Genomic DNA, 27,505 nt, shown 5'->3' on the forward strand with positions numbered 1-27,505 from the left:
GTATCTGAAGGCAGCATTAAACTTTAAGAATAATTGCAGGCTGTAATATAATGTGTGACTTGTATTAAAGGGATAGTTCACTTTCTTGGAGTTTTAAAATATTATTTCAGTCTAACTGTATGTTTTCAACGGGCCCAAACCGCTGTTGTGTGTGGATATTTCAGCAGGATGTTTTAGATGCTTATGGACCTGCTGGCTTGACAGTGGTGGATATCGTTGACTTCAGGGGTTTGTGGCGTGAAGCCGGAAAATACACTTCCAGTAACTCCTGAGCAGCTTGTACTGTAATGTTATGTTCCCATGTACATATAGTCTAAGCAGATTGATTTTCTAGCATTTATTGACAATTATAAGCATAAAAACCTGTTTTTATATTATGCTGGTAATTCTCTGTCTCTCAGATCTCAAGCAGCACAAGCTCTTCACTCCCAAGAACCCGTGTAGTAATGCTGATATCAGAATCTGTGCCACAGTTTCCTTGAGTGCAGGTTGCAGGACCACAGAAAATAAGATTGTACATTATAAATTGAGTAATAACTCAGCAGTATACACACATACAACCCTTGAATTCCCTGATACCTGCCATTGTAAAACTGGCAAATTGTCACAAAGTCAGCGAGCATCTGAAACACACTTATTGTAACACACTCTGTAATCTGGATCAATAAAAAAAATACACTTAAAAATACACTAAAACTTTAGAAAGTGAACTATCCCGTGAAGTATAAAAATTAATTACATTTTTCTGATTACATGCTTGTCATTATTAAAATCACATGAAAAATCTGATGATTGCAGTGCAGGTTTTGGTAAGTAGTTGCCATGTGGGCGATAATCAGAAATGGGCGGATCATAAGGAATGATCAGTATGGTACTTGGTATTAAATTGTGGTGAGGGATGATGTACAGTGGCCATGTTTACAGTGGGGTCAAATTGGTGCGTCACATCTCCTGTATGATTCCCATTGAAAATGAGATTTTATGAGCTGGAGTGTAGAGCTATGTTGGAACAGCAGAAATAGGCCTATATGCTGTAATTTAATTGTACTCTAATGTAAATATATAGCAGTCAAAAACCTATAGCTCAACAAATTTCTTTAGCAGAGTTTTTAATAAATATTTGATCTGGACATTTTTCTCTTTGGATCGAGTCTGGGCGAGAGGTTTGTTATGGCGGTCACCAGCTCATGTTTAAGAAAGGGGAAGCCAAGAGGGACTGATTTTCCCAACGTGAAAGGGAGATTACGCGTCATTTGGTGTCATTGGCTCCAATATAGTCATCTTACAGCTGCAGCTTTAGGTTTTTAAATGAATGTCAGCTATTGAATTTCACCCATAAGTGATGCAACATCTGTGTGAATGGGAAAGGGTGAGATATTATAAATGGGCCCATATGAAGTTGTGGGCTCGAAATTGTTTGCTGTGGGAAGGAAGCAATTCTATTTATAAACATTTTTGTCAGCATTGCCAGCTCAGTGGTCCTCTGTTGGAGGGAAACCCCGTCCTCGCAAATGGTGATGACAAGAAAAATGAGGGACGGTTTGGGTACATGGCAGCCATCACACGCCTGTGACCGCCTGCTATTCCTCTTCTAAACCATAATTGTTTGACTTTGACCTGAATGCCCCTTGAATTTGAATTATTCCCACTTTTTATTGCTAAGTTTAGCTTAGTTAGGCCTTACTGCACCACATCCTTCCTATGTACCATTCTAGAACCTTCTAGGTTAACGTTTCGTCATTTGTTATTTTTCCTCGTTGGATGTTGTAATCCAGCTCTGTGAACTTTAGATATCTCAATTTCTTCAAATGAAGTTCACTTTTTCCTTAACTGGGAGGCTTGAGCGGCATACGCAAGTCCTGAGTTCAGATGTGAGAATATATACTGCACAGCCCATATTTTCCAGCTGGATTATTGAAAACTTTAAGCACTGGAGAGATATTTTGTTCACGGTCTGACAGTGGAGTACCTGGTATTGTGTGAAATGTTTTGTTCAAACTGCTTTATCACATTCAGTTTGCTGTACTGTGAAACTAACAGTTTCATATGTAATCATAATATATATGTGCAAAATCACCTGAATACCAAGTGCGAATACACAGCTCTATCCGCAAAGGAAAAAAAAGACAGTAATCATATAATTTTAAGTACAATTTGGCGGAAGTAACCCTAAATAGTACATACTTGATTGAAACCATTTATCTTGTGTGTTAATTGATGGCATGCTATCTTAACTGCAGGCGATTATTGTGAAGGTATTGATTTAATGAAGCATATTATAACTGCACATATTTTTCATGTAGCCATTTTATCGTGAAACTCAGCAGACCTCCCAGGATTCCAGGCTTTCTGGTCCCTGTGCTGCCGCTAGGAAACCATTTACCCTTTCTATCTGTCTCTGCTGACGTCTGCTCACTGAACAATGTCATCAAATTTCCTGTTTTTCACTTTAGTGGAAAGCCGCTCTTCCAGTTTATATGAAGGGCTTTGTGGTGAGGAGATCCATAGGACCGGATGAACCCAGTAGACAGGATGTAGGGTTAAAGGCTGCAGTGCTAAGTAAATACAGTAGGTGTATATAATTGAACTTTGCTGTCTGACTTGCCTGGGAATAATATTGGCCATTAAAATGCAATTGGATGACAAATATACAGCACTGTTGGAATAATTGCCTGCTATGTTGATACTGATGATTTGGAATAGAAAATTAATGGAGGGGAATGTTTGGAGTGGATGGACTATTTACTTTGTCCAGAAGTACTAATATCACACAATTTAAGTGCAATTCATTATGGAGAGGGTATTTGTACTCAAATGAATGTGGGCCTCTGAGTCTGAAGTTTAAGCTGGATTTGAGGGAGCATTCAAGTTCTAAAAATTAGTGTGTAGTGTTTTCACAGTTATTATGATTGTTTTGTGATTTAGGCGTTGCATTGAAGAGAACAGCTTTGGAAAACACTGTCAAATTTTTAGCCGCATAGTTTTTAATAAAAAGACTGGTACAAGCTCCCCCTCTCTCACAAATCAGACTTGTCACTCATTGTTAGTGGACTGTGAGCCCCCAGAAGCGGGGCCAAGATGTGTAGTCTGCAATGAGGGGGGCGTGGCTGGCATGGACCGCAGCCATTGGAGGACCGCAGGCTGGTACAGGCTGCGCATGCTGCCCACACGCACGCCTCCTCCGCTTTTTGTTTTCACTCCGGTCTTTGAGACGATTGTTGCGTGGAGGGACTAGCCACCTCCTCTGTGGCAGTGAAAGAGTGGCCCTGCAGTTATCAGAAGGCAGGCTGTTCCCTGTTACACAACACAAGCCAGAGCCCTACTGAATCTGTCAGCATCAATTAAGGGAAAGGAATCAGTCCACCGAACCAACGCGTCGCATTCGGATCTGCTTGGGCTGTGGCGAAACTCAATACGTCAGATATTTGACTCTTAGCATCTCCCCATGACTGCAATTAAGCAAACCCATGTAGGGAAAATGGCAGGCCTTACTTCAGGGGTTTTGCGTTATTAGCATGATTAGTAGCTTACATACAGTTTGATGCAATTGAAATCATTTTGAGGCGACATGGATTCTTTGTTTCAAATAACAATGAGTCCATAATATGAAGCCAGAAATGATTAGTTGTAGGTTTGTGTATTACCATCTCTGGAGGCAAAGCTTGTAAACTAATCTGCCATGTCAAACTGGGCACAGAGCAGCTTAAGGGAAAGTTACAAATGTTTCAGATTTCATTTAAATATTTTGCAGGTCTTTGTATGGGGTGATTGGTAACAAGCTTCTTATTTGAAGCGGACACACTAAATATAATGTATGTAATGTATATAGATAGTTCTACAGTTGGGGAAAACAGGTGCATCAGAACATTCACCAGCAGCATTTCAAAGGCATAATGCCAAAAATAATAGATAAAACCTGCCGTTCGTACATCACGTCCTTTTCATTTCCTTAGTTAGGATGGTTACATCTGCAAATGTATATACCGAATGTGGACTTTTCAGGAAACCCACTCAATTCAGCTGCAAAGCTGGATCATTATTAATCTAATCCGCTTTTTAAAAGGCTTGCAGTTTCATAAGAAGTGATTTAAAAACTGCTCTGCATTTGAAATTCCACAGTGAGCGTTTCTCACGTGCACAATTTGTTTACTGAGAAGAGGAATTCTGGAGGGATGGCTATCCACAGAGGGCTACGTTGCTATGGATACTAACCCCTGTGTGGTGTTCCATGAGGAGGAAGGAAGATAGATTATTAGCAGACTGAGCATTCTTTTTTTAACTAAAAAAGTTTGCAGTCGTTTGCATTGTTCTAAATGGAGTCATTTTTATTCAGCATTTCACAGCTGGCTGAGGGGCATCTAAAAACATACTTAGAGTGAGATTTTTCCTCTTTGTTTTAATACTTTATGCTTTAATACTAAAACACTTGCGCTAATACCAAACATGTATAATGTGACAATGCTGTGCTTTTATTCTGCTTATTCAAAGATGCATAACATTGACAAACTGTCCCATAGAAACATGTATGGCATGTAATCTTTCCACCACTGTCTCTTGCAGTCCACGTTTACAGAGGTGCAGTTTGGGCCAATGAAGCTCTACGAAGATCAGCTTCAGGTACAGTGCTTTTCATCTTTATTATGGACCTATCAATTTGCATTGATGACTTAGTGAAGCTAGTCCTTCAATGGTGTTGTAAACTGCTATTCATATATATTGAAACCAAAAATATAGAGTAGTACAACACAGAGGAACAAGAAGACAAAACAATGCATTTCATATGATATAAAAACAAATGCATGTGGACTTTAATATCTTGACATTTTACAGGACCTTAATTACTATGATTGATACTACTTTGAATGCAGCCAATTTTAATGTTATACTTACTGTGCTGCACTTTAATTGTGCTCAAACTGTTGTTTTTCTTGAATTTCGACAGTGTGTCGGTACATTGGTGTTCCAGAACAATAGTTTTGATAAGATTCAGAAACATTCTGTCCTGGAACTGTCTAACTTCCATGCTAATAGGACAATTCTTGATATTTTTACTGATTGCAAAAAGTCTGTATTTCCCCTTGTAATCTGAAAAGTAAAAGGAGCCCACACAATAGCATGAATTTCACAAAAATTCACCAAATATTCCTGAAAATACAAAAGACTTATACATATACAATATTTAAAAAGTTAAAAAATGTTTTTAGTTTTTTTTTAGTTTTCACATTACAAAAGTGATTTTGTGATGAGTAAAACTATCAAAAAGATCTGATAACACATTTGCCATTTAAGTCTAGATAAAAATTGTGTTACCCAGAAAGCTTAAAAACATTGGGAAAACAATCACCCATTTTTAGAAAGAAAAAAAGTTCTTAATAGATGCATTGTGCGGGCCATACTTTGGTGTTTCCCTGGCAACCAAGCCAAACATTCATCGCAATGAACATACCATAAGGGACAATACATGTTATATGAGAAACAGGCTGAGGCTCAGGGGACCTGTGTTGTCATCACAGTTCTGACATTCAGACATTCAATGGTTCATTATACCATGCTCCTCAAACGCTTGCCCTTTTCTCCATGTCTTGTGGCATGTGGTTGAATGGTGAAATGAGGAAAAGGAGCTTTTTTCCCCCTTTTCATTTTTAGCAGTGGTTTTAGCTCTTAGTGTCCTTCCATCTTTAACACGGAGAAATCTCTGCCTTTCAGAAGGCTTCCTGGAAGCCACTGTGACATCTGTACTGTGGGGCCAGAGGGGTCACTTAGAGCTGTTAATGCAGATTTCTGGTGTGCAGAGGGAATAAAGCTGAAACTGTGCGATGTAGTGTGCCACAGCCTGACTTCTCAGAATCCTTGATATGAATTCCAGTCCAATTCCTCTAATGCCTGAACGGGCACTAATGCCTGTTTAATATTCTAGCCCACAGACATTTAAACCACGAACGTGTAAGCCCCTTTGCTTCAGCTCAAAACATCATGTCTAGGAAGGCCGTTTGGAGAATGTAGTAAATTATGTAGAAATGCTCCTGCTCAGCTTTGTTCATACTTCACAGCACCTCGCAATAAGTCAGCAGTCACCAGAATGCTTAACAAGCACAGGCTACTTTCCTGTCTTATTTTGTTAAAGGCTTTCATGCTGTGGTCTGCCTCACCTGTGCTTTGAGTAAATGTGCATTAGAGGAAGAATGATAAATTATTTCAGAAAATGTTTCAAAAGTGTCCTCTCTTTTTTTTTTGAGATGTGGGTTGCATTCAGTCTCACCCCAGTACATTTTTCCTTAACTTTGAGTGAGATGTTTAAGCACGCTTCATTTTCTTGCTTCATTTATATCAGTGGAGTGCCAAACTCCTGGTGAAAGAGATGAAATGTAGTAAGCCTTGCATAAAAATGACAGTCGAAGGTAGCATGACAGTGCAGCATGTAGACTGAAGAGAGGTTGTATCAGTGAGTGCTGTGCTTTACCTGCGAGCGACAGCGCGATACTGTAAGGTTTAATTACAGTAGGAAAATGAAATGGAGAGATTTCCTTTTCCTGTTTTTGTCACTTGGGCTGCGGAGCTGATTCGCTCGTTCCCCCCTCACTCACGAGACCAGTGCGCTTTCAGCACTGTTTTCTAGGCACAAGTGTGAAACGGTGCCAAACTCCTTAGACAGAATCACTGCTGTTTCATCCATTTCAAACCATTTCCTCTTCTTTTTTTTGTTTGGATAAGCACATTTTGTGCATTCCTGAAGTAACAATCCATCTCCAATCCAGTTTTTTTCCCCTTTTTTGTTTCACAAAACAAGTTTCTGTAAGTGTGATGTTTTTTATTTTGTTGTTATGGATACTTCTTCACATGTATCGTGCAACACATGGCCATTAATATGCATTCCGCATTAAATAAAGCTTGTTTTTTAAAACACTGCCTGTACCACAACATGGTAGAATTATTTCTGATTTCTGATCAGATCAATTATGATTTTCATAAAAAACTAGTTTTCACCTTTAGGTTTATGCAGTGCATTCCTCGTTTATTAAACGGGTTTCAAAGCAATATCCTCAGTTGTGCTTGTTTAGTATTTGAGTGTATTACCTTGCTTACATTGTGATACAGAAAAAAAAATGTATGTTTTGAGTGGCCAACTGGATGAATAAAGGATATGTAGAAAGGGGTATGATTGAGGACAATTGTGAGATCATTTCCTCTTTCAAAACAAGCATACACATCACCGCTTCCTTCTGCGCTTTGTCTAAACTCACAGCTAGACGGTGAAGTGGTTTGTGAATAGCGTGTCAACGTGGAATTCTGGCAAAAGGGCCTGCGTATCTTACATAGTTATTTGAGTGATGATGTATTTACAGTGTGAGCAGTACTTGCCTGTGATCTGTTCATTACAAGGTACATGGTTTCCATTAGCTTTGGATCCTGTAACCCAAGTGCTTTCATGACCATTGATGGACAGGGTGAAGTAATAGCATTGAATAATTAACACTTCATCAGTCATGGATTTGTATGTGGATTTAATGATAATTGCCTGCATCCCGACCACAAATGCTTAGTCCAAAACGATTATTTTGCTGGGAAGCTGTGAATAGGACTTGCATGTGCTCCAAAAGTCTTTCAGTTATAATGCAGACGTAAGACTCATTCTTTGCCTTCATCCTCAGTGCTGCCAGCCATTCTAAGATGACGTCTGTTCATTTTTGAATGACTCATGAGTCTGATCTTAGCCCGTCAGATTTTGGAGGCTTGCCTAAATATTTAGCATTTACCTACGCAAGTTAAAATACTTTGACAGGATTTGTGTTCTAACTGGCTGCTCTAACCGTGGCCACAGCGCCTTGTGTCCTCAGCCTTTCCAGCTCAGACAGAGCAATTGGTGGCAGCTGTGGTCAGCGTAACCCTTGACCCTGTAAACAGATGCCCTGATGGACCGACATGTCTCAGACATGCACGGACATATCACACAAAACTACAGAACCTGGAACATATATATGAACAGTACTGAAAGGGCATGGCATGATGTTTAGTGCTCAGATTTCAAACCACATATACAGGGAAGGCTTTATGCAATTCGATGATCTCCAGGGACAATGTGATGACGTTTGAGCAACCTTTTTTTCCTAGCGTATTTTTTTTCAAAGGGCTAATGTGCTGATTCCTTTCCTTTTATTTGTGTTTTTTTTTTTTTTTGGTTGTTGCTAGGTACTGTTAGTATTTGCCAAAGAAGATGGCCAGAGCAATGGCTTCAGCTGGGCCTGTGAAAAAGCCAACTTCAGGTGTAATGTTGCCAGAACTCCTGAATCCGCGCTGGAGTGTTTCCTGGAAAAGCATCACGACATCATCATCATCGATCATAGGCATTCCAGATACTTTGATGCAGAAGCATTATGCCGGTATGTTAGCACATTTGTCTCTCTGCAGCCGTTTAACTTAAGCCTGCGCTTGAAAAATGAATAGTCTAGGTGTTTTGAAAAATTGTACGTTTTCTTTAACACATTCTTCCCACACGAGATTCAAAGGAAAAACTGGCGCGTTCATTCCTTCCCAAGCGTTCTCCGTTTCATTTCAGAGGTATCGCATACTGGTGACAATTTTAAAGATACTGTGGCATTTGTATAGGATATGACTATCCCAAAAGATTCACTTTTTGAATATTTATTTTACAAATATTTAGAGAATATTTATTAAATTACTGAAATGCAATTGTTGCATCAGTTTTCATTAATTCATAGCCATTAAGATCTGTAATTGTATTACAAAATGATGTCATAGTTTTGAAAAGTAATTTAAAGTTTTTAATTTAGTTTGATCGCATCCGTCTTTCTCCTCATCAGAGAAAGCACTGTGTTCAAAGTAGCACATTGCTGTGTTATGACATCTATCTGGGTGGACAAAAAGGAAGAAACTATCAAATGCTATGAGGGATATCAAACATTAAACAGATCTGTGAGATGGATTTCACTGCACAGTGAAGCCGGGATTACTCTGGCTCAACTTCAGTCATGTCTCAGTGAAGTCCTGTGACCCTCTGAAATGAGAAACGTGTCCTTTCAGCTCTATCTTTAGCCACGGCGTAAACCGAAAAACGAGTTTATAAACATCAGTTTAACTGGCCTTGCCGTGTATGTTAACCTTATTCATTTTGGCCGATCCATATACATTGAGCGCACACGCAGAGCGCCTGAGAAAGTACTAAAGAGGCTTTATGGGCGAAGCCCTCCCAGTAACCGCCGGCTGATGACTGCCAGTGTACAGTACATTCTTTCAGAGCCACATTCGTTTACAGAGCGCTGCACAACTGCGATTCTGCCTCGGAGCGTCGGGCCGCGAGCAACTGAAGCAACATTGATTTGATGCCACAGTGCCTTTCTGCCGCCAAACGCGCTAAATGGTTCCTTCTGTTTGCATTCAGGTCAATTAGAGCAGCGAGCTCCTCGGAAAACACTGTGATTGTCGCCGTGGTGAAAAGGTATGGGCCCGCCATGGGCGCTCCGCTGTCCCAGCATGCTCCGCGTCAGTTCAGATACTGTCAGCATCGCGATTACGCACGTGTGTTTAATGTTCACCAGGCAGATGACTGTTTAGAGGGGGAAAAAAAGGCATGTTTAAAAAAATAAAAAAATAAAAAAAAAAACACTTAAAAAATTGCCTTTATAAATATAGCTCCTGTGATGGGATTGACTGTGACAATGTACATGGTCTGTGTTGCGCTTTTAAAGGCCAGACCGCGAGGAGGGGTCAGTGATGCCTCTGATCTCCGCTGGATTCAACCGGGTAAGGGAGCGACAGAGAGGGGGGAGGGAGGGAGGGAGAGCAGGGAGGGAGGGAGGGAGGGAGAGGGCGGGGGTGGGGGTGGGGGGGGGGGAGCAGGGAGCCGGTGCCCCAGCTGAGTCCCATGTGTGCAGCACTCCGTGGCCTTCAGCAGCCACCACATGGGTGCATGTGGGCCGAGCGGCAGAACTGCTGAGGCAGGCTGTTTTCACCGCCGGCTGCCGTCCACAAACCAGACGACGGCTCCTCTCGTAGGAGAGCGGCGGGGCAGGAATCACAAACGACAACAAGATGTGCGATTGTTTGCTCCGTGCCGGGACAGCGGTGGAAATAACTCCAGAAGCCCGCGGTTGTTTTTAGGTTAAAATTATATCCCAACCCTTCAATCTGCCGTCTGTGTCACATATTTGCTGGGTCCTAATATCATTACGGGAAACCATTTCAGTCTTATTTTCCGGGGAGCTGCAACAGGGTTAAGAGACACATGTGAAGGTCCTGTTCAGTTCAGACCTTAATAACTGCATCGTGAAATGCCAAAGCTCGGCATGAAACAAATATGGATGTTGAGGTTTTTATGGACTTGCGGCATGCGGTGTACGACCAGTTTCAGTCTCATCTCACATTATCAAAAACAACTTGACAGTAAAACCCATTCCCCCCTCACCCTCCTCTCTCCACTCCAACAGAGATATTTGGAAAATGCCAACATGATGGCCTGCTACAATGAGCTTCTTCAACTGGAGCACGGAGAAGTGCGGACGCAGTTCAAACTGAGGTAACCAAGCGGGAGGCCTGGGTAACAGCTAGCCAGTTACCATTAAAGCACCTATCCCGCTGCGCACAGAGAGAGGCTAGCGCACAAGAGCTCTTGTTCAAACACATTAATAATCCCTTAAAAGTCCTTTATTAGCCGGCTCTACCTTGACACATGCATTAGTGAGTACTTGTGGACCTTTCTTTGCTTCGTAGCATTGGTATGTGTTTTGATTTTAGGATATTGATGGTAAAGGATTTTTTTTTTTACTGGTATCTCTTTGCTTTGTGTTGCGCTTTATGCTGAACATCATAAATAAAGAATAAAGAGCTTAATGTTCTGAGTTACAGAATGTGCACTTACAGTAAACCCCAACTCCCGCCAATCGTGTTTTGCTCTTTTAAATGAAGTAGCCCCCTTACAGCTGTTTTTGTATTTTTTAACTTTCAGAGCATGCAATGCTGTTTTTACTGCACTGGAACAAAGTCAAGAGGCTATTGAGATCACAAGTGAAGATCAAGTGATCCAGGTTTGTTGTTAGAGGGAATTTTTTGCTGTAATGTTGCTGGAAGTTTTTGATGACACCAAAAGACTTATTGTTTTGAGGTTTCTGAAGTGTCCTATTATTGTCATCCACAACAAGACCAGCCCTGTCCGAGGAAGTCTCATGCATTTTTGCTGTTCCCTCATTGGGTAGGGAGGCTTTTCTGAAGATGGATCGAAGTCTTGTGACCGATGATATCAGTGATGATATCTGTGCGCTCCTCAGATGAAAAGATCCTTTTGTTTTGCTAGCATCACGGTCCAGACGTAGTTATATTTTTACTAGGATTTTTTTTTTCTCGAACAGAAAGAACATTGTGTTTTGTTGTGACGGGCTGTGACAAGTGATGGAAAAAGAGTATTGGTGTAACTGGCAGCGCCTTGTCTTACGCACTCATAATATTGGTTACACAGCGATGTCTGACCTTTTCCCTCTTTTTGGCTGGACCGCAACAGCAGGGCCAGCCCTACAAACGCGAATGTCTGTGACTGAGTGACTGAGTGATGAAGTTGCACCATTGGTCGGCCGAGTTATGAAGTTACACCATTGGTCGGCCGGTCCAGCCACATACTAGGTTTTGACCTGGTCTTGTTTTATAGTACGTGAACCCTGCTTACGAGTCCTCTATGGGATACCAACGAGGCGAGCTGGTTGGGAAGGAGATCATCGAAGTGCCTACGAGCGAGAGGAATAAGCCTGACCTTCTCGACACCATAAACTCCTGCATACGGAAAGGAAAGGTGAGCACCCTTGGATTTCCGCTGTAAATGGGAGTTTAAAATGCGAAAATGAATTGGCAGCTGGAAGGTGAAAGAGTCCCCGCCGGTGAAGGCCCCGGGTGAGCCGAGAGGACGCCTGCGGCTTCGCTGCTCGCCGGGGCCAGACGGCCGGGCAGGGGGACCCCCTTTTTCAAGTGCGCAGATCTGTGGCGACCGGCCCGCACAGTGTGCGACCACTTCAGAGACCGCGAAGGTCATTTACAGACTGGAACAGTGGGAAGGTGCTTTTGAACGCCACCGTAACCAGTCCAGGAGCTTCAGACATGAAAAGGTTCCGCTGGGCACGCTTTTCACAATAAAGCCGTCGCCGTTCTTTGATATTTTCCACAGTTGTAGCCACAGACTCGTGCTTCCCGGCGCCGCATCGTTTACTTTTATTTTTGTTTTTTGAAAAGAATTTTATGGTGAATGGCCATGTAATGGCATTATGACGCAAACTGTTCAGTTATAGGCCTTTTGAGGGCAATTCATTTATGCAGTTGCCTTTGCTCATCTCCTCGTCTTTACTTTGCTGTTCTAGGAATGGCAGGGGGTTTATTATGCCAAAAAGAAGAATGGAGATAGTGTCCAGCAAAATGTGAAGATCACACCTGTGCCTGGACAGGGAGGGTGAGGAGAACTTACCACATGGTGATATCATCCGACACTGAAGAAACCAACTAGTTGATGTTGTGCTGCATTTCAATTACAAAATATGAATTTGTCACTGTGGGAAAATTCTGACCCTTTTCATTTCCATCTTTTTTTCCAGAAAAATCAGACACTATGTGTCTATTAACAGGCCTTTAAATGATAATAATAAGGTAAGAAGTTCATTTCGCACATCACAGGAGATTAAATGGTGGCTTGCTGAACACAAATATGACAAATATTTATTATTCTTATCTTTCCCTACCCCAGTCTGACAAGTGCAGTGATCGTGTACAAGCAGAGTCTCAGACAGGTATGACCTTCGGGAGAACTTTTGGGTTTCACATTTGGGTTACACTGATGCACTCATTGCTTCTGTAGCCCTTGACCTGACTTTTGCTAAATAATGTGCTTAATAAACAATTAACAGCTAGCTGAGATGCAATGTGACCCAGCAGACACCACCGCCTGCTAGGCCTGGAATTGCCCAGCCCTCTACCTGCCGAAACCTGCAGCCTTTATTAACAGAGCTGCGGTTAGCAAGCTCAGGTGTTCAGTTTGCGGTCTCCTCTGTCCCCAGACATGCAGTCCTGCAAACACAAAGACCGGAGGAAAGGTTCTCTGGACGTCAGATCAACCACGTCCCGGGGGAGCGATGGTGAGTGGCAGCTTTCGGCGGGCTGCTGTGGGAAATGTCGCCCTGCTTTATCTCCGCTCCGCTAAACCCACACCAAGCACGCTGGCACAAAGTGACACGTGATTCTGCGCACAGCGCCATCCATCAGCAGAGGTTAGGTTGCAATGGCCAAGGGCTGTTCAAATCACTCTGACAGTTTTCCTTGCGACTGTTGACACAAATTACTTGTTTTTTTATTGATTAACAAAGTGAAACTGTCAACGTTTCGGCCCACGTTTATAATTGCCATAAAAATTTGCCAAATTAACACAGAAAAGCGGATGGAAACTGCTTTCTGGCCCCCCTGTACATGTATTTGAAATGTTGTTTCCAGACACCTTGTTTTGAAGACACCTAAAGGAATATTCACATTTACTATGGATGTTAATATGAAAATATGGTTTGCTAATAACTTTTGGAAGATTTTTTGCATGGTTCTCAAATAGTTTTCATCAGTTTAGAATATTTTAAATCATAAAAACATTAAAATCCTTTAGACATAAGCATGATTCTATAAATCTGTATGCATAGTGGTGGAAGTCCTGCCCCATTATGGACAGATCTGCATACTGAGTGTAGTTGCTAATGTTTCCAACCTGTTTATTTTACGGAAGTAAATAAAGAAATGATGTCATTGCAGGAAGTTCCCAGAGGAGGCACTCTTCCATGGCCAGGATCCACTCCATGACCATTGAAGCTCCCATAACCAAGGTATGCCTGTGAGGGAAGCTCTCCCATGCAAGGCTTAGTGCCTACAGACTGCAGCGCCCGCAGATCTGATGACACTTTAGTCCCTAAAAACTGTAATCTCCACTGGTGGCTCTCTATCTAGCAATGTGGTCCATACTCCAGAGCCAGACTCTGAACCTTCAGCTTCTGTGAAGCAAGTCAGAACTACTGCTACAGAATTGCCTAGGGAGGGAGGGTTGCAGTCAGCAGGCTAATTCTCACAATGGCTGGTCAGGTGGTTCCTTGCAGCCTCCCAGCGGCTGCAGCCTTCCTGTGCAAAGCTGCATGCAGCGCTTTGATTTCCCTCAGCAGCCTGTCACATGACCTACACATGAAATGCACACGCCTCCCGCAGTAACAAAAGTCTGTTCGGGACAGGCAAACTACAATTCTAAATTTAAATTTGAATAAAGGAAAAAAGTAGTTTGAAGAGGTTCTTCCAAGAAAACACTAAAGTTCTCCAAAGAGCTGATCTCCTGTCAGTCCGTACTGAAGGCGTTCTCCACAGACCTGACTGGCTGCGTGTCCCTGCTCACCCAGGTGATAAACATCATCAACGCGGCTCAGGAGAGCAGCCCGATGCCTGTGGCCGAGGCCCTGGACCGGGTGCTGGAGATCCTGCGCACCACCGAGCTCTACTCCCCCCAGCTCGGCACCAAGGAGGAGGACCCCCACACCAACGACCTGGTTGGGGGGCTGATGACGGTGAGTCTGAACCCACTGCGTTTGGGGGGTGCCTGGTGGTAGGCTGCAGAAACTCACGGGGATGTTCCAGAACCTGGGAGTCAGATGTGGGAAAATGTGCTCTCCTGGATGATTTTTTCATTTGTTTTCTCACAGTTTTTTGTGAGGTGGTGGTGGTGGTGGTGGATATGTAGTGTGTGGAGCATGCCCCCCGGGGGAAAAGACAGTGTGACCAAGTTATTTATGGAATCTTTAACCCTTGCCGTTTTAGTTTAGTTTAGTTTAAAGGCTTGTATTGTCTTGGGATGACGGCTGGTACATAATGTTCTCGTGGTGGTGTCTTTAATTAATATACTGAAATGGTTCAGCAGATCCTGCAATATTACGTCAGTGAATGTTGCATGAATGTGCTTCCTCCTGAAATTGCCCTCTTTCCAATGCTCAAAATGAAAATATTACTGTGGCACTGAGCCCAGGTGAAATCTTGCCGTTTCTTCAAATTGTATTCCCGGTTTAATTGAATGCTTCTCAAAATCTAATTGTGGTATGATTAGCACATCACAGGCATCATTTAATTATTCATGAACTACAGTAGATGGCACGCTGCCAGCGACAGTGTCTTATTCCCTTTATGAATAGTACTCTGTTTGGCTCGGGATCTCTTGACAGTAAGACCTGCCGAGTCTGCACGCTGTGGAAAGCGGTTTGCAGACCCTCCCGTGTTCCTGTCTCGGGCGCTAGTCGTGCTCGGGGACCCTCGAGTTTCCTCAGGATCAGCCAGGCCTTTCACTCTCTTTTCCATCCTTCATGAAAGTTAGGTTTATAAAAAAGTATCAGGCCACGTATCCCTCCCCCTCCCCCTCAGCCTGCCCTCCATTTCCATGCTGACTGCAGTACAGACGCGAGGTGTTGTGAGGACTGCATTCGGTCCTGGCGGAGCGGAGGGGAGTGCCAAGTTGGCAGTCTTGGCTGCAGCCCCAGAGGAAGTGTTAGATTGTCCTTTGTGCTCCTGCAGGCCGCGGAGGAAGAGCTGGGTGCTCCGCACCACAACAGGCTTTCAGATGAACCTTTTCCTCTGAATACCAGTAGCTTGGATAACATCCTGTTCTTAGGTAGACAAGATGAAGTTTGGCTCTGCATGTAGAGACACTCAAGATTAAGACTAGGCCTACTGAAATTGGAATGGCATCTTCCTGTACGTGTGTGTACTCTCATTGAACAGAAGACTCCAGGGTAGAACTCCCTAAATCTGCCTTGTTTCAGTGGGAGTTATTTTGTGTGTGTGTGTGTGTGTGTGCTTTTGTGGGCTTGAATTGTTTGACTAAAAGTCCTTATAGCTTCCGAAGAATTGCGGAAATGAATTAGATTTTGAAATGAATTTTTGCTGAACGTAGGCCCGCCTGTGTCGGACGCGCCGATCTCCAGAGCAAAGCCTTAAAATAGACCGCGCCGCGAAGCTGCCGCGCATTAGACAATGCACGGGTCAAAGATGAGCCCAGCTTCACTTCCTTTCTCGATCCACGAGTAAACACTGTGCGCGGTAACCGACGCTCTGGAGACGTGACTGCAGCGGCCTGCGTGCCCCGGGGCCTGCTGTTCTGGACGGGGTCTGTGAGCCGTGCAGAAACTGGGCGCTCGCTCCGGGCCGCACATCCATTTCTCATAGACTCCGTTGCCACGGCGCGCACTGCGCATAATTCACCGTTTCAACAAGCGGCGTGACGAGGAGCGCAGAGCCGTTTCGAATCTCATGAAATGTTCCGCGGCCAACTGCGCTTGAACCTGGGACTCGCTGGGGAATATGGTAGCTAACGCAGCGCCAGAAGCCTGTCCCTGTCACCGCTGGGCCGTATATTGAAGTATTCATCATAGTCATCACTATTCATCCCCCCCCCCCCGCCAAATAGTAACTAACAACCACATGGAATTCATAAGAATATGATGATCTGTTGCTCATGTGCGATGCTAAGATTCATGTTTTTTCATGATTCATGTTTCCCTCCTGCAGGATGGTTTGCGGAGGCTATCAGGGAACGAATACATCTTTGCAACAAAACGTAAGCACCTGGAAACGCCTCCCGCCCGATTTTCCGCTTAAAGGAAACCAGACGGGCACATCACAGCTGGGAATGATATATACTGGAATTTCTGATGTGACCCCTGAACCCTACTGCACCCCAGCAACCCTTCAATGATTACTCATCCCTGAAACCTTCCAGTGTCAGCTTCATCGAACGTCATCTACGTACCAGATAGCACCGCACGCAATAACACAAATGCGGTGTCTAGTGCATGTAGAGTCAGAAAAACTCATTTAGATCCACTAGTGTAGAGTATGTTGTTATAAGTTATATTAAATGTTTATAGAATCAGAAGCAAACATTGAAAAAAATGCAAAAAAGAAATTCTAAGACCCTCTGGCCAGTCCCAGAACACCACTAAATTACACTGAGAGAAAGGTGATCTGGTAAATATCAGATTTTTAAATGGCTGCAGAAAATAAGTTGTTCAAGATGGCTGTGAGTCTTTATGTGCAATCATAAGCGTATACACATAGTTTTATGTATAAAATTAATTAAATTTGTTCAGTAAGCTTTTGAAATATGCAGTGCTGCAGGGCTATAATGAAACTTGAAGCAGGACAGGTCGAATTTGCTTGTTTAGTTTGATTTGGACCCAAATGTCTTATATGAAGGATGGCTTTTTGCACAATGCACGGTCCTCCCCAACGCACGTCTTCTCTTGTTTTTCTGTGCGCTCAGAGCTTCACCATATTCCCAGCCATCTGATCACACCGCTCTCGCTCAACGACATCCCCCCAAGGGTGGCTCAGACCATGGAGAATGAGGACTCCTGGGACTTCGACATCTTCAACCTGGAGGCTGCGACTATGAAGCGGTGAGAGCGGGAGCCGAGGCCGTCCAGGTGCTCCTCACCCAGAGGAGTCCACCCCCAGCACTTAGTAACCATTAACGCTTCATGACAAAGCTGGCAGAGCCTGTAAGAGCTGCCCAAATAAGTCATGAGAATTTAAAGCGTAGAGCTCTAGTGCTGGTTGTTCTACAGAACAGGCTCACAGCGTGACTGATTTGTTTAGCATGTTTTTGTGAGTTCAGTGTTTAGATTTGATATTGATATTTTTACAAGGCACTCCCTGGCCAGGGTCAAAGCAAAGTACAAGTGTATATATAATGGATTGCAAGATTCAGTCGTTTGAGGGCTTGTTTTGATCCTTTTAGAGGTGTTTTTTTTTTGTTTTTAATGGTTTTCAGGCTCACAATTTTGTGATGTTTAATTAACATTGTCAGTAAAGCAGGGTAGTACCTTTCAGCAGAATTGAAAATGTGCTTTGATGACAGCACCATGGCGCAGTTGATACCCAGAGGTTATGAAGCTGTTGTTGACGTGGAAAAATGCTTGATGAACGTGCATTTGCTGAAGGTTTAAAATCTCCAGTCACAGCTGGTGCCCACATCGCCATTTGAAGTTTAATGAAAAGCAGCGCACCGCTGATGAATGTGAATATTGGTATGGAGCTTGAAAGCTGCGGGAGAAAGTTGAACTCGGAGTGTATCAAACAGTTGCTTTGCTCGATCCTTTCCAGGCCCCTGGTATATTTGGGACTGACGGTCTTCTCGCGCTTCGGGGTGTGCGAGTTCCTCAACTGTTCTGAAGCTGTGCTACGGTCGTGGCTGCAGGTGATCGAGGCCAATTACCACGCGAGCAACTCGTACCACAACTCCAGCCACGCCGCTGACGTGCTGCATGCCACCGCCTACTTCCTGTGCAAGGAGAGGGTGAAGGTGAGTCCATCACACGTGGGTCTGTCAACTAGAAAAGTTTCACCTGCGCCCTTTCTTGTGGTCATCATTTAATGGGGCCAGTGCAGTATCCACAAAAGACAAGTTAGGAACAGGCGCTGCATGAATGAGATTTGTGCAGTAACTCTAATGCATTGCATTGTTCAAAAGTGAGCTCTGGATGTTGTTTTAGATGTCTCTGCATTTTTAGCTTTTACTACCTGGTCATGTAGTTTACGGTATTAATATACAGTAAATTTCCACTGAGAAGTAATATACTGTAAATTTCTATTCAGTTGAATTTTAGACACAGTTCTTAGTTTCAGCTTATATTTTTAGCATGCAGCCGATAAGGACATGTGGTGTGTGACTCCAGGATGCCATGTCACTCTTATTTGCAGCAAAGCTTGGACCCCATCGACGAGGTGGCGGCCCTGATCGCCGCCACGGTACACGACGTGGACCACCCGGGCCGCACCAACTCTTTCCTGTGCAATGCGGGCAGCGAGCTGGCCATCCTGTACAACGACACGGCCGTGCTGGAGAGCCACCACGCCGCCCTGGCCTTCCAGCTCTCCACCCGCGACGACAAGTGCAACATCTTCAAGAACATGGAGAGGTGAGCCCTCCTCCCCCGCCCAGGCAGGAGGTCGGGGAACGCAGCTTTATCGACTTTTCACACTTCTAGATTTCGGTGTTACCAATTTGTGTTTCCTTGTTTTGTCTTGTATTTGTGTGGTTGCCATGTTCAGAATTTGTTAATCCCTTTGTTTTCCTCTCAGATTTTCTGTGAAAAATCATGCCTTTGAAATAATTCATTTATCTCTCAGACCAACTGCTTTGTCTGCTGTTATTCAGATAGTATGATGTGTGCTAATGAAGCTATTATATCTGTCTGACTTCCTAGTTTAGAGGGGTTGTTTCAAATTTTGTATCCCCTTCTTTACAACCAGGAACGAATACCGCACCCTCCGCCAAGCGATCATTGACATGGTCCTGGCCACTGAGATGACCAAACATTTTGAGCATGTCAACAAGTTTGTAAACAGCATCAACAAGCCCTTGGCCGCACTGGAGGAGAATGGGGTGAGATTGACTGCTGCAAACCTTTTTTAACATGGGTGTAAAAGGACGGCCAGTCTATCTCTGTATTTCAGTTATTGGTATATACTGCTAATTGGCTAATTTGGCCTTGGAAATTAGTTGAAACAAAATCCAGCAACATGCCAGCTTTCAGGCAGCTGAGGTGTACCCCCTAATTTTATAATTTCTGAATGTACAAATTGAATGTACAATACATGTCTTCATATCAGTATGATCACGGTACTGAAATTATATTCGTCAATTGCGAATGATATTTGTGAATTGTGTGTGGTTTTTCTTTTTGTTTCACCCACACTGATACGCTGAGAAGTACAGTAAAGCTGAGTGTTTTTAGGCATGACTGGAAAGGCTTTACAGTGCATAGCTTTATACGCAGGGGAGGTGCAGTCAAACATGAAGCCCTGATGCACTTTTAAAGGAAGGAGTCCTGGTTGGGAGTAGCGGTGGCCTCTCTTACCGTGGGCACGGGCTGCACTGTGGGGCCAGAATGTTACAGGCTCATACCAGCTTTTGCAAGCCGGTGTGGAATGCACAGCAGGGCCATTTTAAGGGATCCTAATGCTTTTTAAAGAAAATGAAGAAAAACGTGCCCCCTGAGAAGCTCAGCGCAATTTCTCTTCTTAAAGCCTTGGAAAATGTTCAGACCTTATCCTTACTAGCTAATAAACGTTTCTTCTAAAAAGTATCGATTAGCTGAGAGATCCTCATTTTTGCTCATGAAGGCTTTGCTGGATTTCTGCTTGCGTTTCATACGTGTTTGATACGCGGCTCGTCCCATTTCTTCTGCAGTGCTCTTGTCTCATGCTGACCGACTTTCCTCTGTTCCCAGGGCAATGGAGACGAGGAAGCTGCCAAAAGCATTCTGACGCTGCCGGAGAATCGGATTCTAGTGAAGCGCATGCTGATCAAGTGTGCGGACATCTCCAACCCCTGCAGACCGCTGGAGCTCTGTATTGAGTGGGCCGGGCGCATTTCAGAAGAATATTTTGCACAGGTAACTGCAACTTGTGCAACTGCTCTTGGAACATGTCCCAAAGTGGCATAACGACAGTTATGAAAATATGGTTTGTACAATGGAAAAAAAAAAAGAAGTAATTCTGGTTTGAACATTGATTCAGTGGCATGGATGGGGTGCTAGCTGGGGAGTTATAACATAGGCGATAATTCAGAAAACATAGCATTCGATGATTTGTGTTTTCTCTCTTAACTGTGCAGACTGATGAAGAGAAGAGACAAAGCCTGCCTGTGGTGATGCCTGTCTTTGACAGGAACACCTGTAGCATTCCCAAATCCCAGATTTCCTTCATTGACTATTTCATTACGGATATGTTTGATGCCTGGGATGGTAAGTGGTTGCATTGTGTTACATACGCTTAATCTGCACAACATTAATTCTTCTCTTATCAGGCCATTTCATATTGACGAAAAATGACAAGCCCAGTGACAAATGATTGGAACTGCCAGGTGTAATATCCAGCCATTTATACTTAGTGTGGTGATATTTAGGGTATGTCCATTAGCTGCGCTCTCTGGCATGATAACTGCTCAGCTCAGCTGGTGGATTTGCGTCCACAGTTCAGAAGACCCATGTACCTGCTGGTTTCTCAAGTGCAGAAATGGGGAATAAAAAGCTATTAAAAATAATTTGTTGCATTTTGCCTGTAGTGCAACAAATCTAATATAAGCATGCCATTAGCCAATGCGGGTGTTGGTATTAATGCAGTTTCTATCATTCCTTTGACACGCTTTTGCCCATTTTCTTCTCCACCAGCATTTGCAGATCTGCCAAACCTCATGCAGCACCTGGACAACAACTTTAAGTATTGGAAAGGCCTGGACGAGCGCAAGTTGCACAGCTTGCGGCCTCCCCCGGAGTAGCGGCCCCCACTCCGCGGGGGGGTCCTCCCCCGCCCCAGTAGCGCTGCACTCACGCACAGTGGCCTTTCTCCACCTCGCGCCGGAGCGTCTCCTCGTCACGGCCGTCCGTCCGCCCGTCGGCACGGCGGCAGCCCTCCCCTGCGGACTCCACCCTCTCCGATGACGTCACGCAGCGCCTATCGCGAGAGAGGCAGGCCACCGTGACCGCGCAAGACACCGGCTTCACAAATGAACAAAACGAAAAACTGACTAGCGTTCGGCTAAAGGACTTACTGTTTTCTGGGACGGTGTGACAAGCTAGCGACGCACAGCACACGGTCCAGACTATTACTTGATGGTGCGTTTAGGGAAACGGGCTCTACCCCCTGCTGTGGAAGCAGACTGTGCCGTCTTTAGTTGACTGCTGGGCTATGGCAAAGCAGGGGAGAAGAAGAAATACATGAGGCTTGGTTTCGTCTGTGACATCATCCTGCTGAGAGTGGACGTGTGGAGATGTCACCTGAGGCCACAAGGCCTCACGCGACAGGATTATATTCTCACTCCTCCAAAAAACGAAGAAAGAGAACTGAACTACACTCCACCGTCCCTTATTGTTGACTGTTTGTTTGGTTTGTTTCTTTTTCCTCAGAAATAGGTCTGCCAATCCTTTGAGGAGGATTTGTAGCAACACAAGGCAGCCCTAAGAACAGAGCTTGTGATATCATGATGGGTGTCAAGGGTGTGGATGTTAATTTTGGCCACAGTTGGACAGATTCAAAACTGTACCCATCTTAATCATAGGTATTTACAGATACACGTTTTGATATTTATTTTGTTTTAGATGTTCAGTATTTTCTATAAATTCACAAATGATAAGTAAATAAATTAGTGAATTAAAAGACGCATAATACAAAAAAGCCAAAGCTGATCTAACAGAAAATTGCATGGGTCATATCCTTAAAAACACATTTCATTCATGTGTAGAGGTTTTCATTTTCATAATACAAAGACCAATTCAATTGACACCTTTACATTGCACTGCAAACAACAATTGAAGTGTGTGATTTAATCATTTATTGAAGACTGGGATGCTGAATTTGTGAATAAGCGGTTTTGTTGTTGATCACTTCCACGTGAGAGGGTGTCAGTTGAAAAGGCTGTGCTAGACCTGTAATTATTGGGTATTGCTGTAAACCAGACAGCTTTCAATAACCGACTACATCTGTGAAAGTGTTTTGGACTTGAAAGATTTCTCTCCCAGAAGTTTTTATAACTGGTTTATTCTACTGAAAGACTGCCTTATTTTATACAATATTTATACAATACATCCCACTGCGTATGTGCAAAGGTTTTGATAATTTAGTCAAAAAGTAATATTCAGACAAATCAATATTTTTATAGACTCATGTATTTTACACTGGAATGACAAAAAAGAACAAAGTTTGGAAAAGAAAGAATTTTGTGAAAATGTTTGAAAAAAACCATTGGATGGAGATTCACTATAAATATTTTTTAAAAAGATAATGGATTTTCAGGGGGAGCATAATCCAGAAATGTCTATCACTGTGTAATGCCAGTCTTCTAGCATACAGCTTGCTCTGATTTTGACAAGCGCCATATTATGTTGCCCATTTGTTCCAGAACCATGTACACAGAAAACCCAGGGAAAATGTTTCATCCACCACTGGTTTCTGATTAGGATACTAATGTGTGAAAGAATGTTCCTTGTTAAAATAATTTCCTACTTTTATTTAAACCGCATATAAACATGCCATAATGCATAAGCCCATGCGAGTCAATATGATATATTGACCAAAAGCTTTTTTTTTTTTTCTTTTAGTCAGAACTGTACACTCAATCAGGGGTTTTGTTTGTTCGTTCTGATTCACTGCTACATCTGGGCTGAGAGCACCGAAGAGAACTAGAAATTATTCTATGGAGAAATAAAATAATGATAATGATTATGATTATATTGCAGCATGTTTCTATAATGATGCCATTACTTGCCAGCACAATTCAGACAGTTTGTGTGAGGAAAGGCTTGCAGAATAGGTTTCATAGGTTTCATAGTCAGCTGTGTAGAATGTACTACAATCATATAAAAGCCCCCTGGGGTTGTTCTCATTTTAATATAAATCCAATATGAATGTGAACTTAATTTTCTCAGAACAAGGAATATGATGATTTCAAAATTAACCCCAGGAAAAACATTCTGAACATAATATACACAGACCAGAACAGTGGCCATTACGAGACAGGTTTATAAACATTAAACATGTCCAATCAAGCACTTTCCCAGGGTTTTATTTTCACATAAAAATGACCCAAGAGGCTTCTTGTGAACAAGATGTTCATGCAGTTTTTCAGAGATTTTTGAGAAGTCTTGATATATGGTGAAAATCTTGTTGCACTGTTGCATACCAAAATAGCTGAGGCAAAAAACAAGCATTTTTAGCCATGAGCTGACTGTTCTGGCCGTCGCTATCATTGCCATAACCTTACACAGCCCCTCATTGGCTCTGTGATGAATGCGAGGTAGGGAAGCCCTAGGACAGATAAATCTGACTGACTGCTGGAATGTCTTCTCACAGGTTTGTGAGATGGTCACAAGCTAGGGGCCCAGGGGTGAGAGGGCACTAGCTCCCATGGCTGGTGTGGCTGGCAACCCCTTGCCAGGGAGCAGAGCATTGTCCTTATGAGGTTACAGCAAACCAGTTTCCTTGGTGATTGGGCTCATTCTTTGCCCGGGAATGTTGTTGTGTCTGGCATTTAAAAGACTGAGGGAGAAAAGTGGAAAGCTTGCTCTTGTTGAAGAATAGGAAGGGGGCATTCCCATTGAGGGAATCCCTGCGTTGTGATTGGGCAGCTGCTGCCATGACATCCGATTGCACTAGAATCATCTCCTTTGACCTTCAAAGACCTTCCTGCCCACATATAAACAGACCCCAACAGAAGTATTCCACTTAAAGACATGAAATTCCTCAGGAGTTTGCTTAAAGCTGAGTGGAATTGCATTCCTTATTTCATCATGTGGGCCGGTAGTTCATATTTCTGCTTTACACTGTCAAATTTCATCAAGGAAGAGCATTCTGTACAGCAGTAAGTTATGCCTTGAGCCATGTTTATGTTTTGGTCTGAACATCTGAGGTCTTCCCTCTATGTGGTGTCTGCTTTTACTTATTCCTCACCAAAAAGTTTTGGTAAAAAATATTTGATCTAACACGAATCAAACTGCATTTGGTCATCTGCTACAAACCACCATGGCCTTCAAAGATGCACCCTGCTCAGCATGGTTATTCAGTAGTGACAGAAATTTTTATGTAAATATATTCCAAAATGATGTGCAAATTGAATTTACCTCAGATTTGTTATTCATAGAGATTCAAGCAATTGGCCAGCAGAATGGACCAGATTGAATGAACCAGAATAAAATTGGATTTAATTCCACAAAAAAACCTATTGGAATTATTTCTGCTGACATTAGTCCCCAGTAATAAACGTACAAATCGAAAGGAGTGCCATGATTGTTAGTACATGTACAACATCTGTAGCACAAGGACTAAATTTAACCAAGGAAAATGGGGGGGGGGGGGGGGCGGGGGTGGATAACAAGCTGTTTCACACTTATTTTCCTCCATACCTTGTACTCCTTTGACTTCTAAAAAATGTTGCTGATATAATTTATATTTTAGAAAGAAATTGGACAAATGTTTACAGTGTGTGGTTTCAAAAACAGAAGTCATTGCACTTTGGACCCATATTTTTGTCATTTACCTTTAAAATGTATCTACATGGAGATGGACACACAGCCTGTCACCAAAATGGATATTGGAGATCTCAAAAGCCACTGACCACTATACAGCAAATGTTCATTGTCTTGACCTAGGCTGAAGGTTAGCTGCAGTAGTTCTTCCTCTATCTGCATTTATATGAAATGTATGTTATCTCAATGTAAATACTGTATGAAGGTGCCCTTAAAGAGAGTTCACTTTCTGGAGTTTTTGATATTAAGTTATAGTGTGTTTTCAATTGGCCCAGACAGTTTTTGTCTGAGGCAAAAGGATGAGAACTTGAGAAGGAAATAGAAATTGCTTGATAACTCGGAAGGAAAGAAGTACCGTCATGATATTAACTGATTTTGATGTTTATAATTGTAGATAAGCACTATAAAATCAATCTGCTTGTATGTACGGCCCCTGGAAACATAGTTTTGTTCTAAAAGCTGCTTTGGACTTATTTGAAGTTTATTTTCTAACCCCCAAATTACCATGTACCTGCCATCGTAAAGCCAGCAGGTCATCAGAATCTTCTGTAAGTATCAAAAATATCCTTTATCACACATAAAAACTTCTGGCCAGTCAAAGACATATTCTAAAACTAAAATTATATATTTTTTAAAATCCAGAAAGTGAACTATCCCTTTAATGGAGGTTAAATTCTATTCAAATATTCAGATTGAATATGTTTTAACACTTGCATCAAGTAGATACGCATGCATTATTGAGCATAATGACCTGAATTCTGTATGCCTTTCAACCCAACCCCCCTTCTTCAGTTGCTGATGCAAGCCAGCCTCACTGCCAAGTGGTAGGCAGTTCTCCAGGGAGCCTTGAACCTGTTCACAAAATCATGTGAGGAAAAATATTTACATTGAAAAAATGTCATTTGTAAAGGGTGATAGTTAAATTGTTTAGAAGCTGGGTAAAAATCAAACCTCTTTCAGGAAGTCATTCTGCACTGAAGGGCTTTATGAATCTCATCACAAACTTTGTTCTAATTTTGTTTTGTTTTGGTTTCAAAACAATAAATTCCTCAGTGTGCACAACCTATTTGTTGATCAGAGGAACATCTTCTATGTGGTTCTTGCTGTCTTTAAGTGATAGGACATGTATCCACTGAAATAAATCTGCTCTTTTTATGGAGCAGTATGTATTTGTCTATTGACTCTAATGAAAGCCCTAACAGGACTGACTTATGTTATTGCCTGGAGGAGGATGGGAGGTTATTGTCTTACACAACATGGTTCACAATGCTGTTTTGTGCATGCAATGATGCACATCATAAACCAAATTTTATTCCTTGACGAGTTGTAAAGGCTAGATTATGTCAACATTCTCAAATGTTTGTGAGCTGTGACCTCTGTGTTTGAGGTTAAAAAGGGATTCCCCAGGTTGCAGTGAAAATGCAAGCAGAGAAAGAATTATGTCAGCCGATAAAAAGCTATGATTTGTGTGTGTCACTGTAGTCCTTGTTAAAAAAAATATGCACAGTGAAATTTTCTTTCGCATTCTGCATGAAAGAAGTGGTCTCAGGGCAACTATTAACAGACTACTTCAGAATACGTTCATCAGCATGCACTGCAACAAAACCAAAAGGAAACGTAAACAGGATTCCATGCAGGTCCATCATCTGCAGTTGTCAGTAGCTGTCTGCTCATGTCAACGATGATAAATCGGGCAGTTATGTCTGCCCCAGCTTTTGAGATGCTCACATTGTGATGTGTGACTTGGAGCTAACCGAATCAGAGGCAGGCCTCAAGCATTGTGACCTGCAACACAAGTTCACGTAATGGCCATTCAAATAGGCACACACTGATCCATGTCCTTTTTGGTAAGTTCAAAGAAGAAACGGGCTACCATGGTTAATCTCTGCAGAATTCCTGATTCCTGACTTTACCTGCTTGGCATGGCTGTTAGAAAAACATAGCTTGTATTGAGCACGACTTTCTATTTTATTATAAAGGCAATGAAACATGATTGATTGCTGTTAATTCCCAGATGATGAGACAGTTTATAGTTATCCTGTCTGTTAAGTTCCATGAAACACTGTGAATGGCCTGCCAAACAGATGTATGTGAATGAAGTCATTTAACAACATGATAATAACTTGTTGAGTGCTATACACTGCTTCGAAAAGGGTCACTGATTACTATGCATACTTGTTCTGGCAGAGAAGGCATTGGCGTGTTATTCAGTTAACAAGGAAGAACTTGAGAGGCATGCAACATCTGCCCCAGAACAGGCCCACTGAGAATGCTTATGTGCTCAAACTTCTCAAACAGGTGCTGTCCATTCAAGTCCAACACTTCATTGAAATGCTCTTCCATCTCATTATTTGACTGCTGCTAGGTGTCAGCATTCTCTGGCTTTTTCATATTTGTCTATTGTCATATACCCAATCCAAGTAGTATAA

The 27,505-nt window shown here is 42.7% G+C and overlaps 1 protein-coding gene across 2 annotated transcripts in view; it reads left to right on the top strand.

The window, feature by feature from the left end:
- pde8a (phosphodiesterase 8A) overlaps positions 1 to 23,283 on the top strand; it is a 54,784-nt gene extending 31,501 nt beyond the window's left edge. For both annotated transcript variants that reach the window (XM_064336549.1, XM_064336548.1), the window contains exons 2-22: positions 4,561 to 4,617; positions 8,188 to 8,378; positions 9,398 to 9,454; positions 9,705 to 9,759; positions 10,443 to 10,531; positions 10,961 to 11,039; positions 11,654 to 11,794; positions 12,354 to 12,442; positions 12,585 to 12,636; positions 12,734 to 12,776; positions 13,044 to 13,121; positions 13,780 to 13,850; positions 14,409 to 14,573; positions 16,561 to 16,609; positions 17,315 to 17,450; positions 18,157 to 18,355; positions 18,754 to 18,971; positions 19,306 to 19,438; positions 20,286 to 20,450; positions 20,672 to 20,801; positions 21,228 to 23,283. In XM_064336549.1, the coding sequence (XP_064192619.1) occupies positions 4,561 to 4,617; positions 8,188 to 8,378; positions 9,398 to 9,454; positions 9,705 to 9,759; positions 10,443 to 10,531; positions 10,961 to 11,039; positions 11,654 to 11,794; positions 12,354 to 12,442; positions 12,585 to 12,636; positions 12,734 to 12,776; positions 13,044 to 13,121; positions 13,780 to 13,850; positions 14,409 to 14,573; positions 16,561 to 16,609; positions 17,315 to 17,450; positions 18,157 to 18,355; positions 18,754 to 18,971; positions 19,306 to 19,438; positions 20,286 to 20,450; positions 20,672 to 20,801; positions 21,228 to 21,334 (2,304 nt within the window). In that variant the 3' untranslated portion in view covers positions 21,335 to 23,283. The remainder of the gene's footprint in view (positions 1 to 4,560; positions 4,618 to 8,187; positions 8,379 to 9,397; positions 9,455 to 9,704; positions 9,760 to 10,442; positions 10,532 to 10,960; positions 11,040 to 11,653; positions 11,795 to 12,353; positions 12,443 to 12,584; positions 12,637 to 12,733; positions 12,777 to 13,043; positions 13,122 to 13,779; positions 13,851 to 14,408; positions 14,574 to 16,560; positions 16,610 to 17,314; positions 17,451 to 18,156; positions 18,356 to 18,753; positions 18,972 to 19,305; positions 19,439 to 20,285; positions 20,451 to 20,671; positions 20,802 to 21,227) is intronic.
- Positions 23,284 to 27,505: the final 4,222 nt, after the last annotated feature.

This window comes from Anguilla rostrata, chromosome 5, assembly GCF_018555375.3.
Source record: "Anguilla rostrata isolate EN2019 chromosome 5, ASM1855537v3, whole genome shotgun sequence".
NCBI classification, from domain to species: Eukaryota; Metazoa; Chordata; class Actinopteri; order Anguilliformes; family Anguillidae; genus Anguilla; species Anguilla rostrata.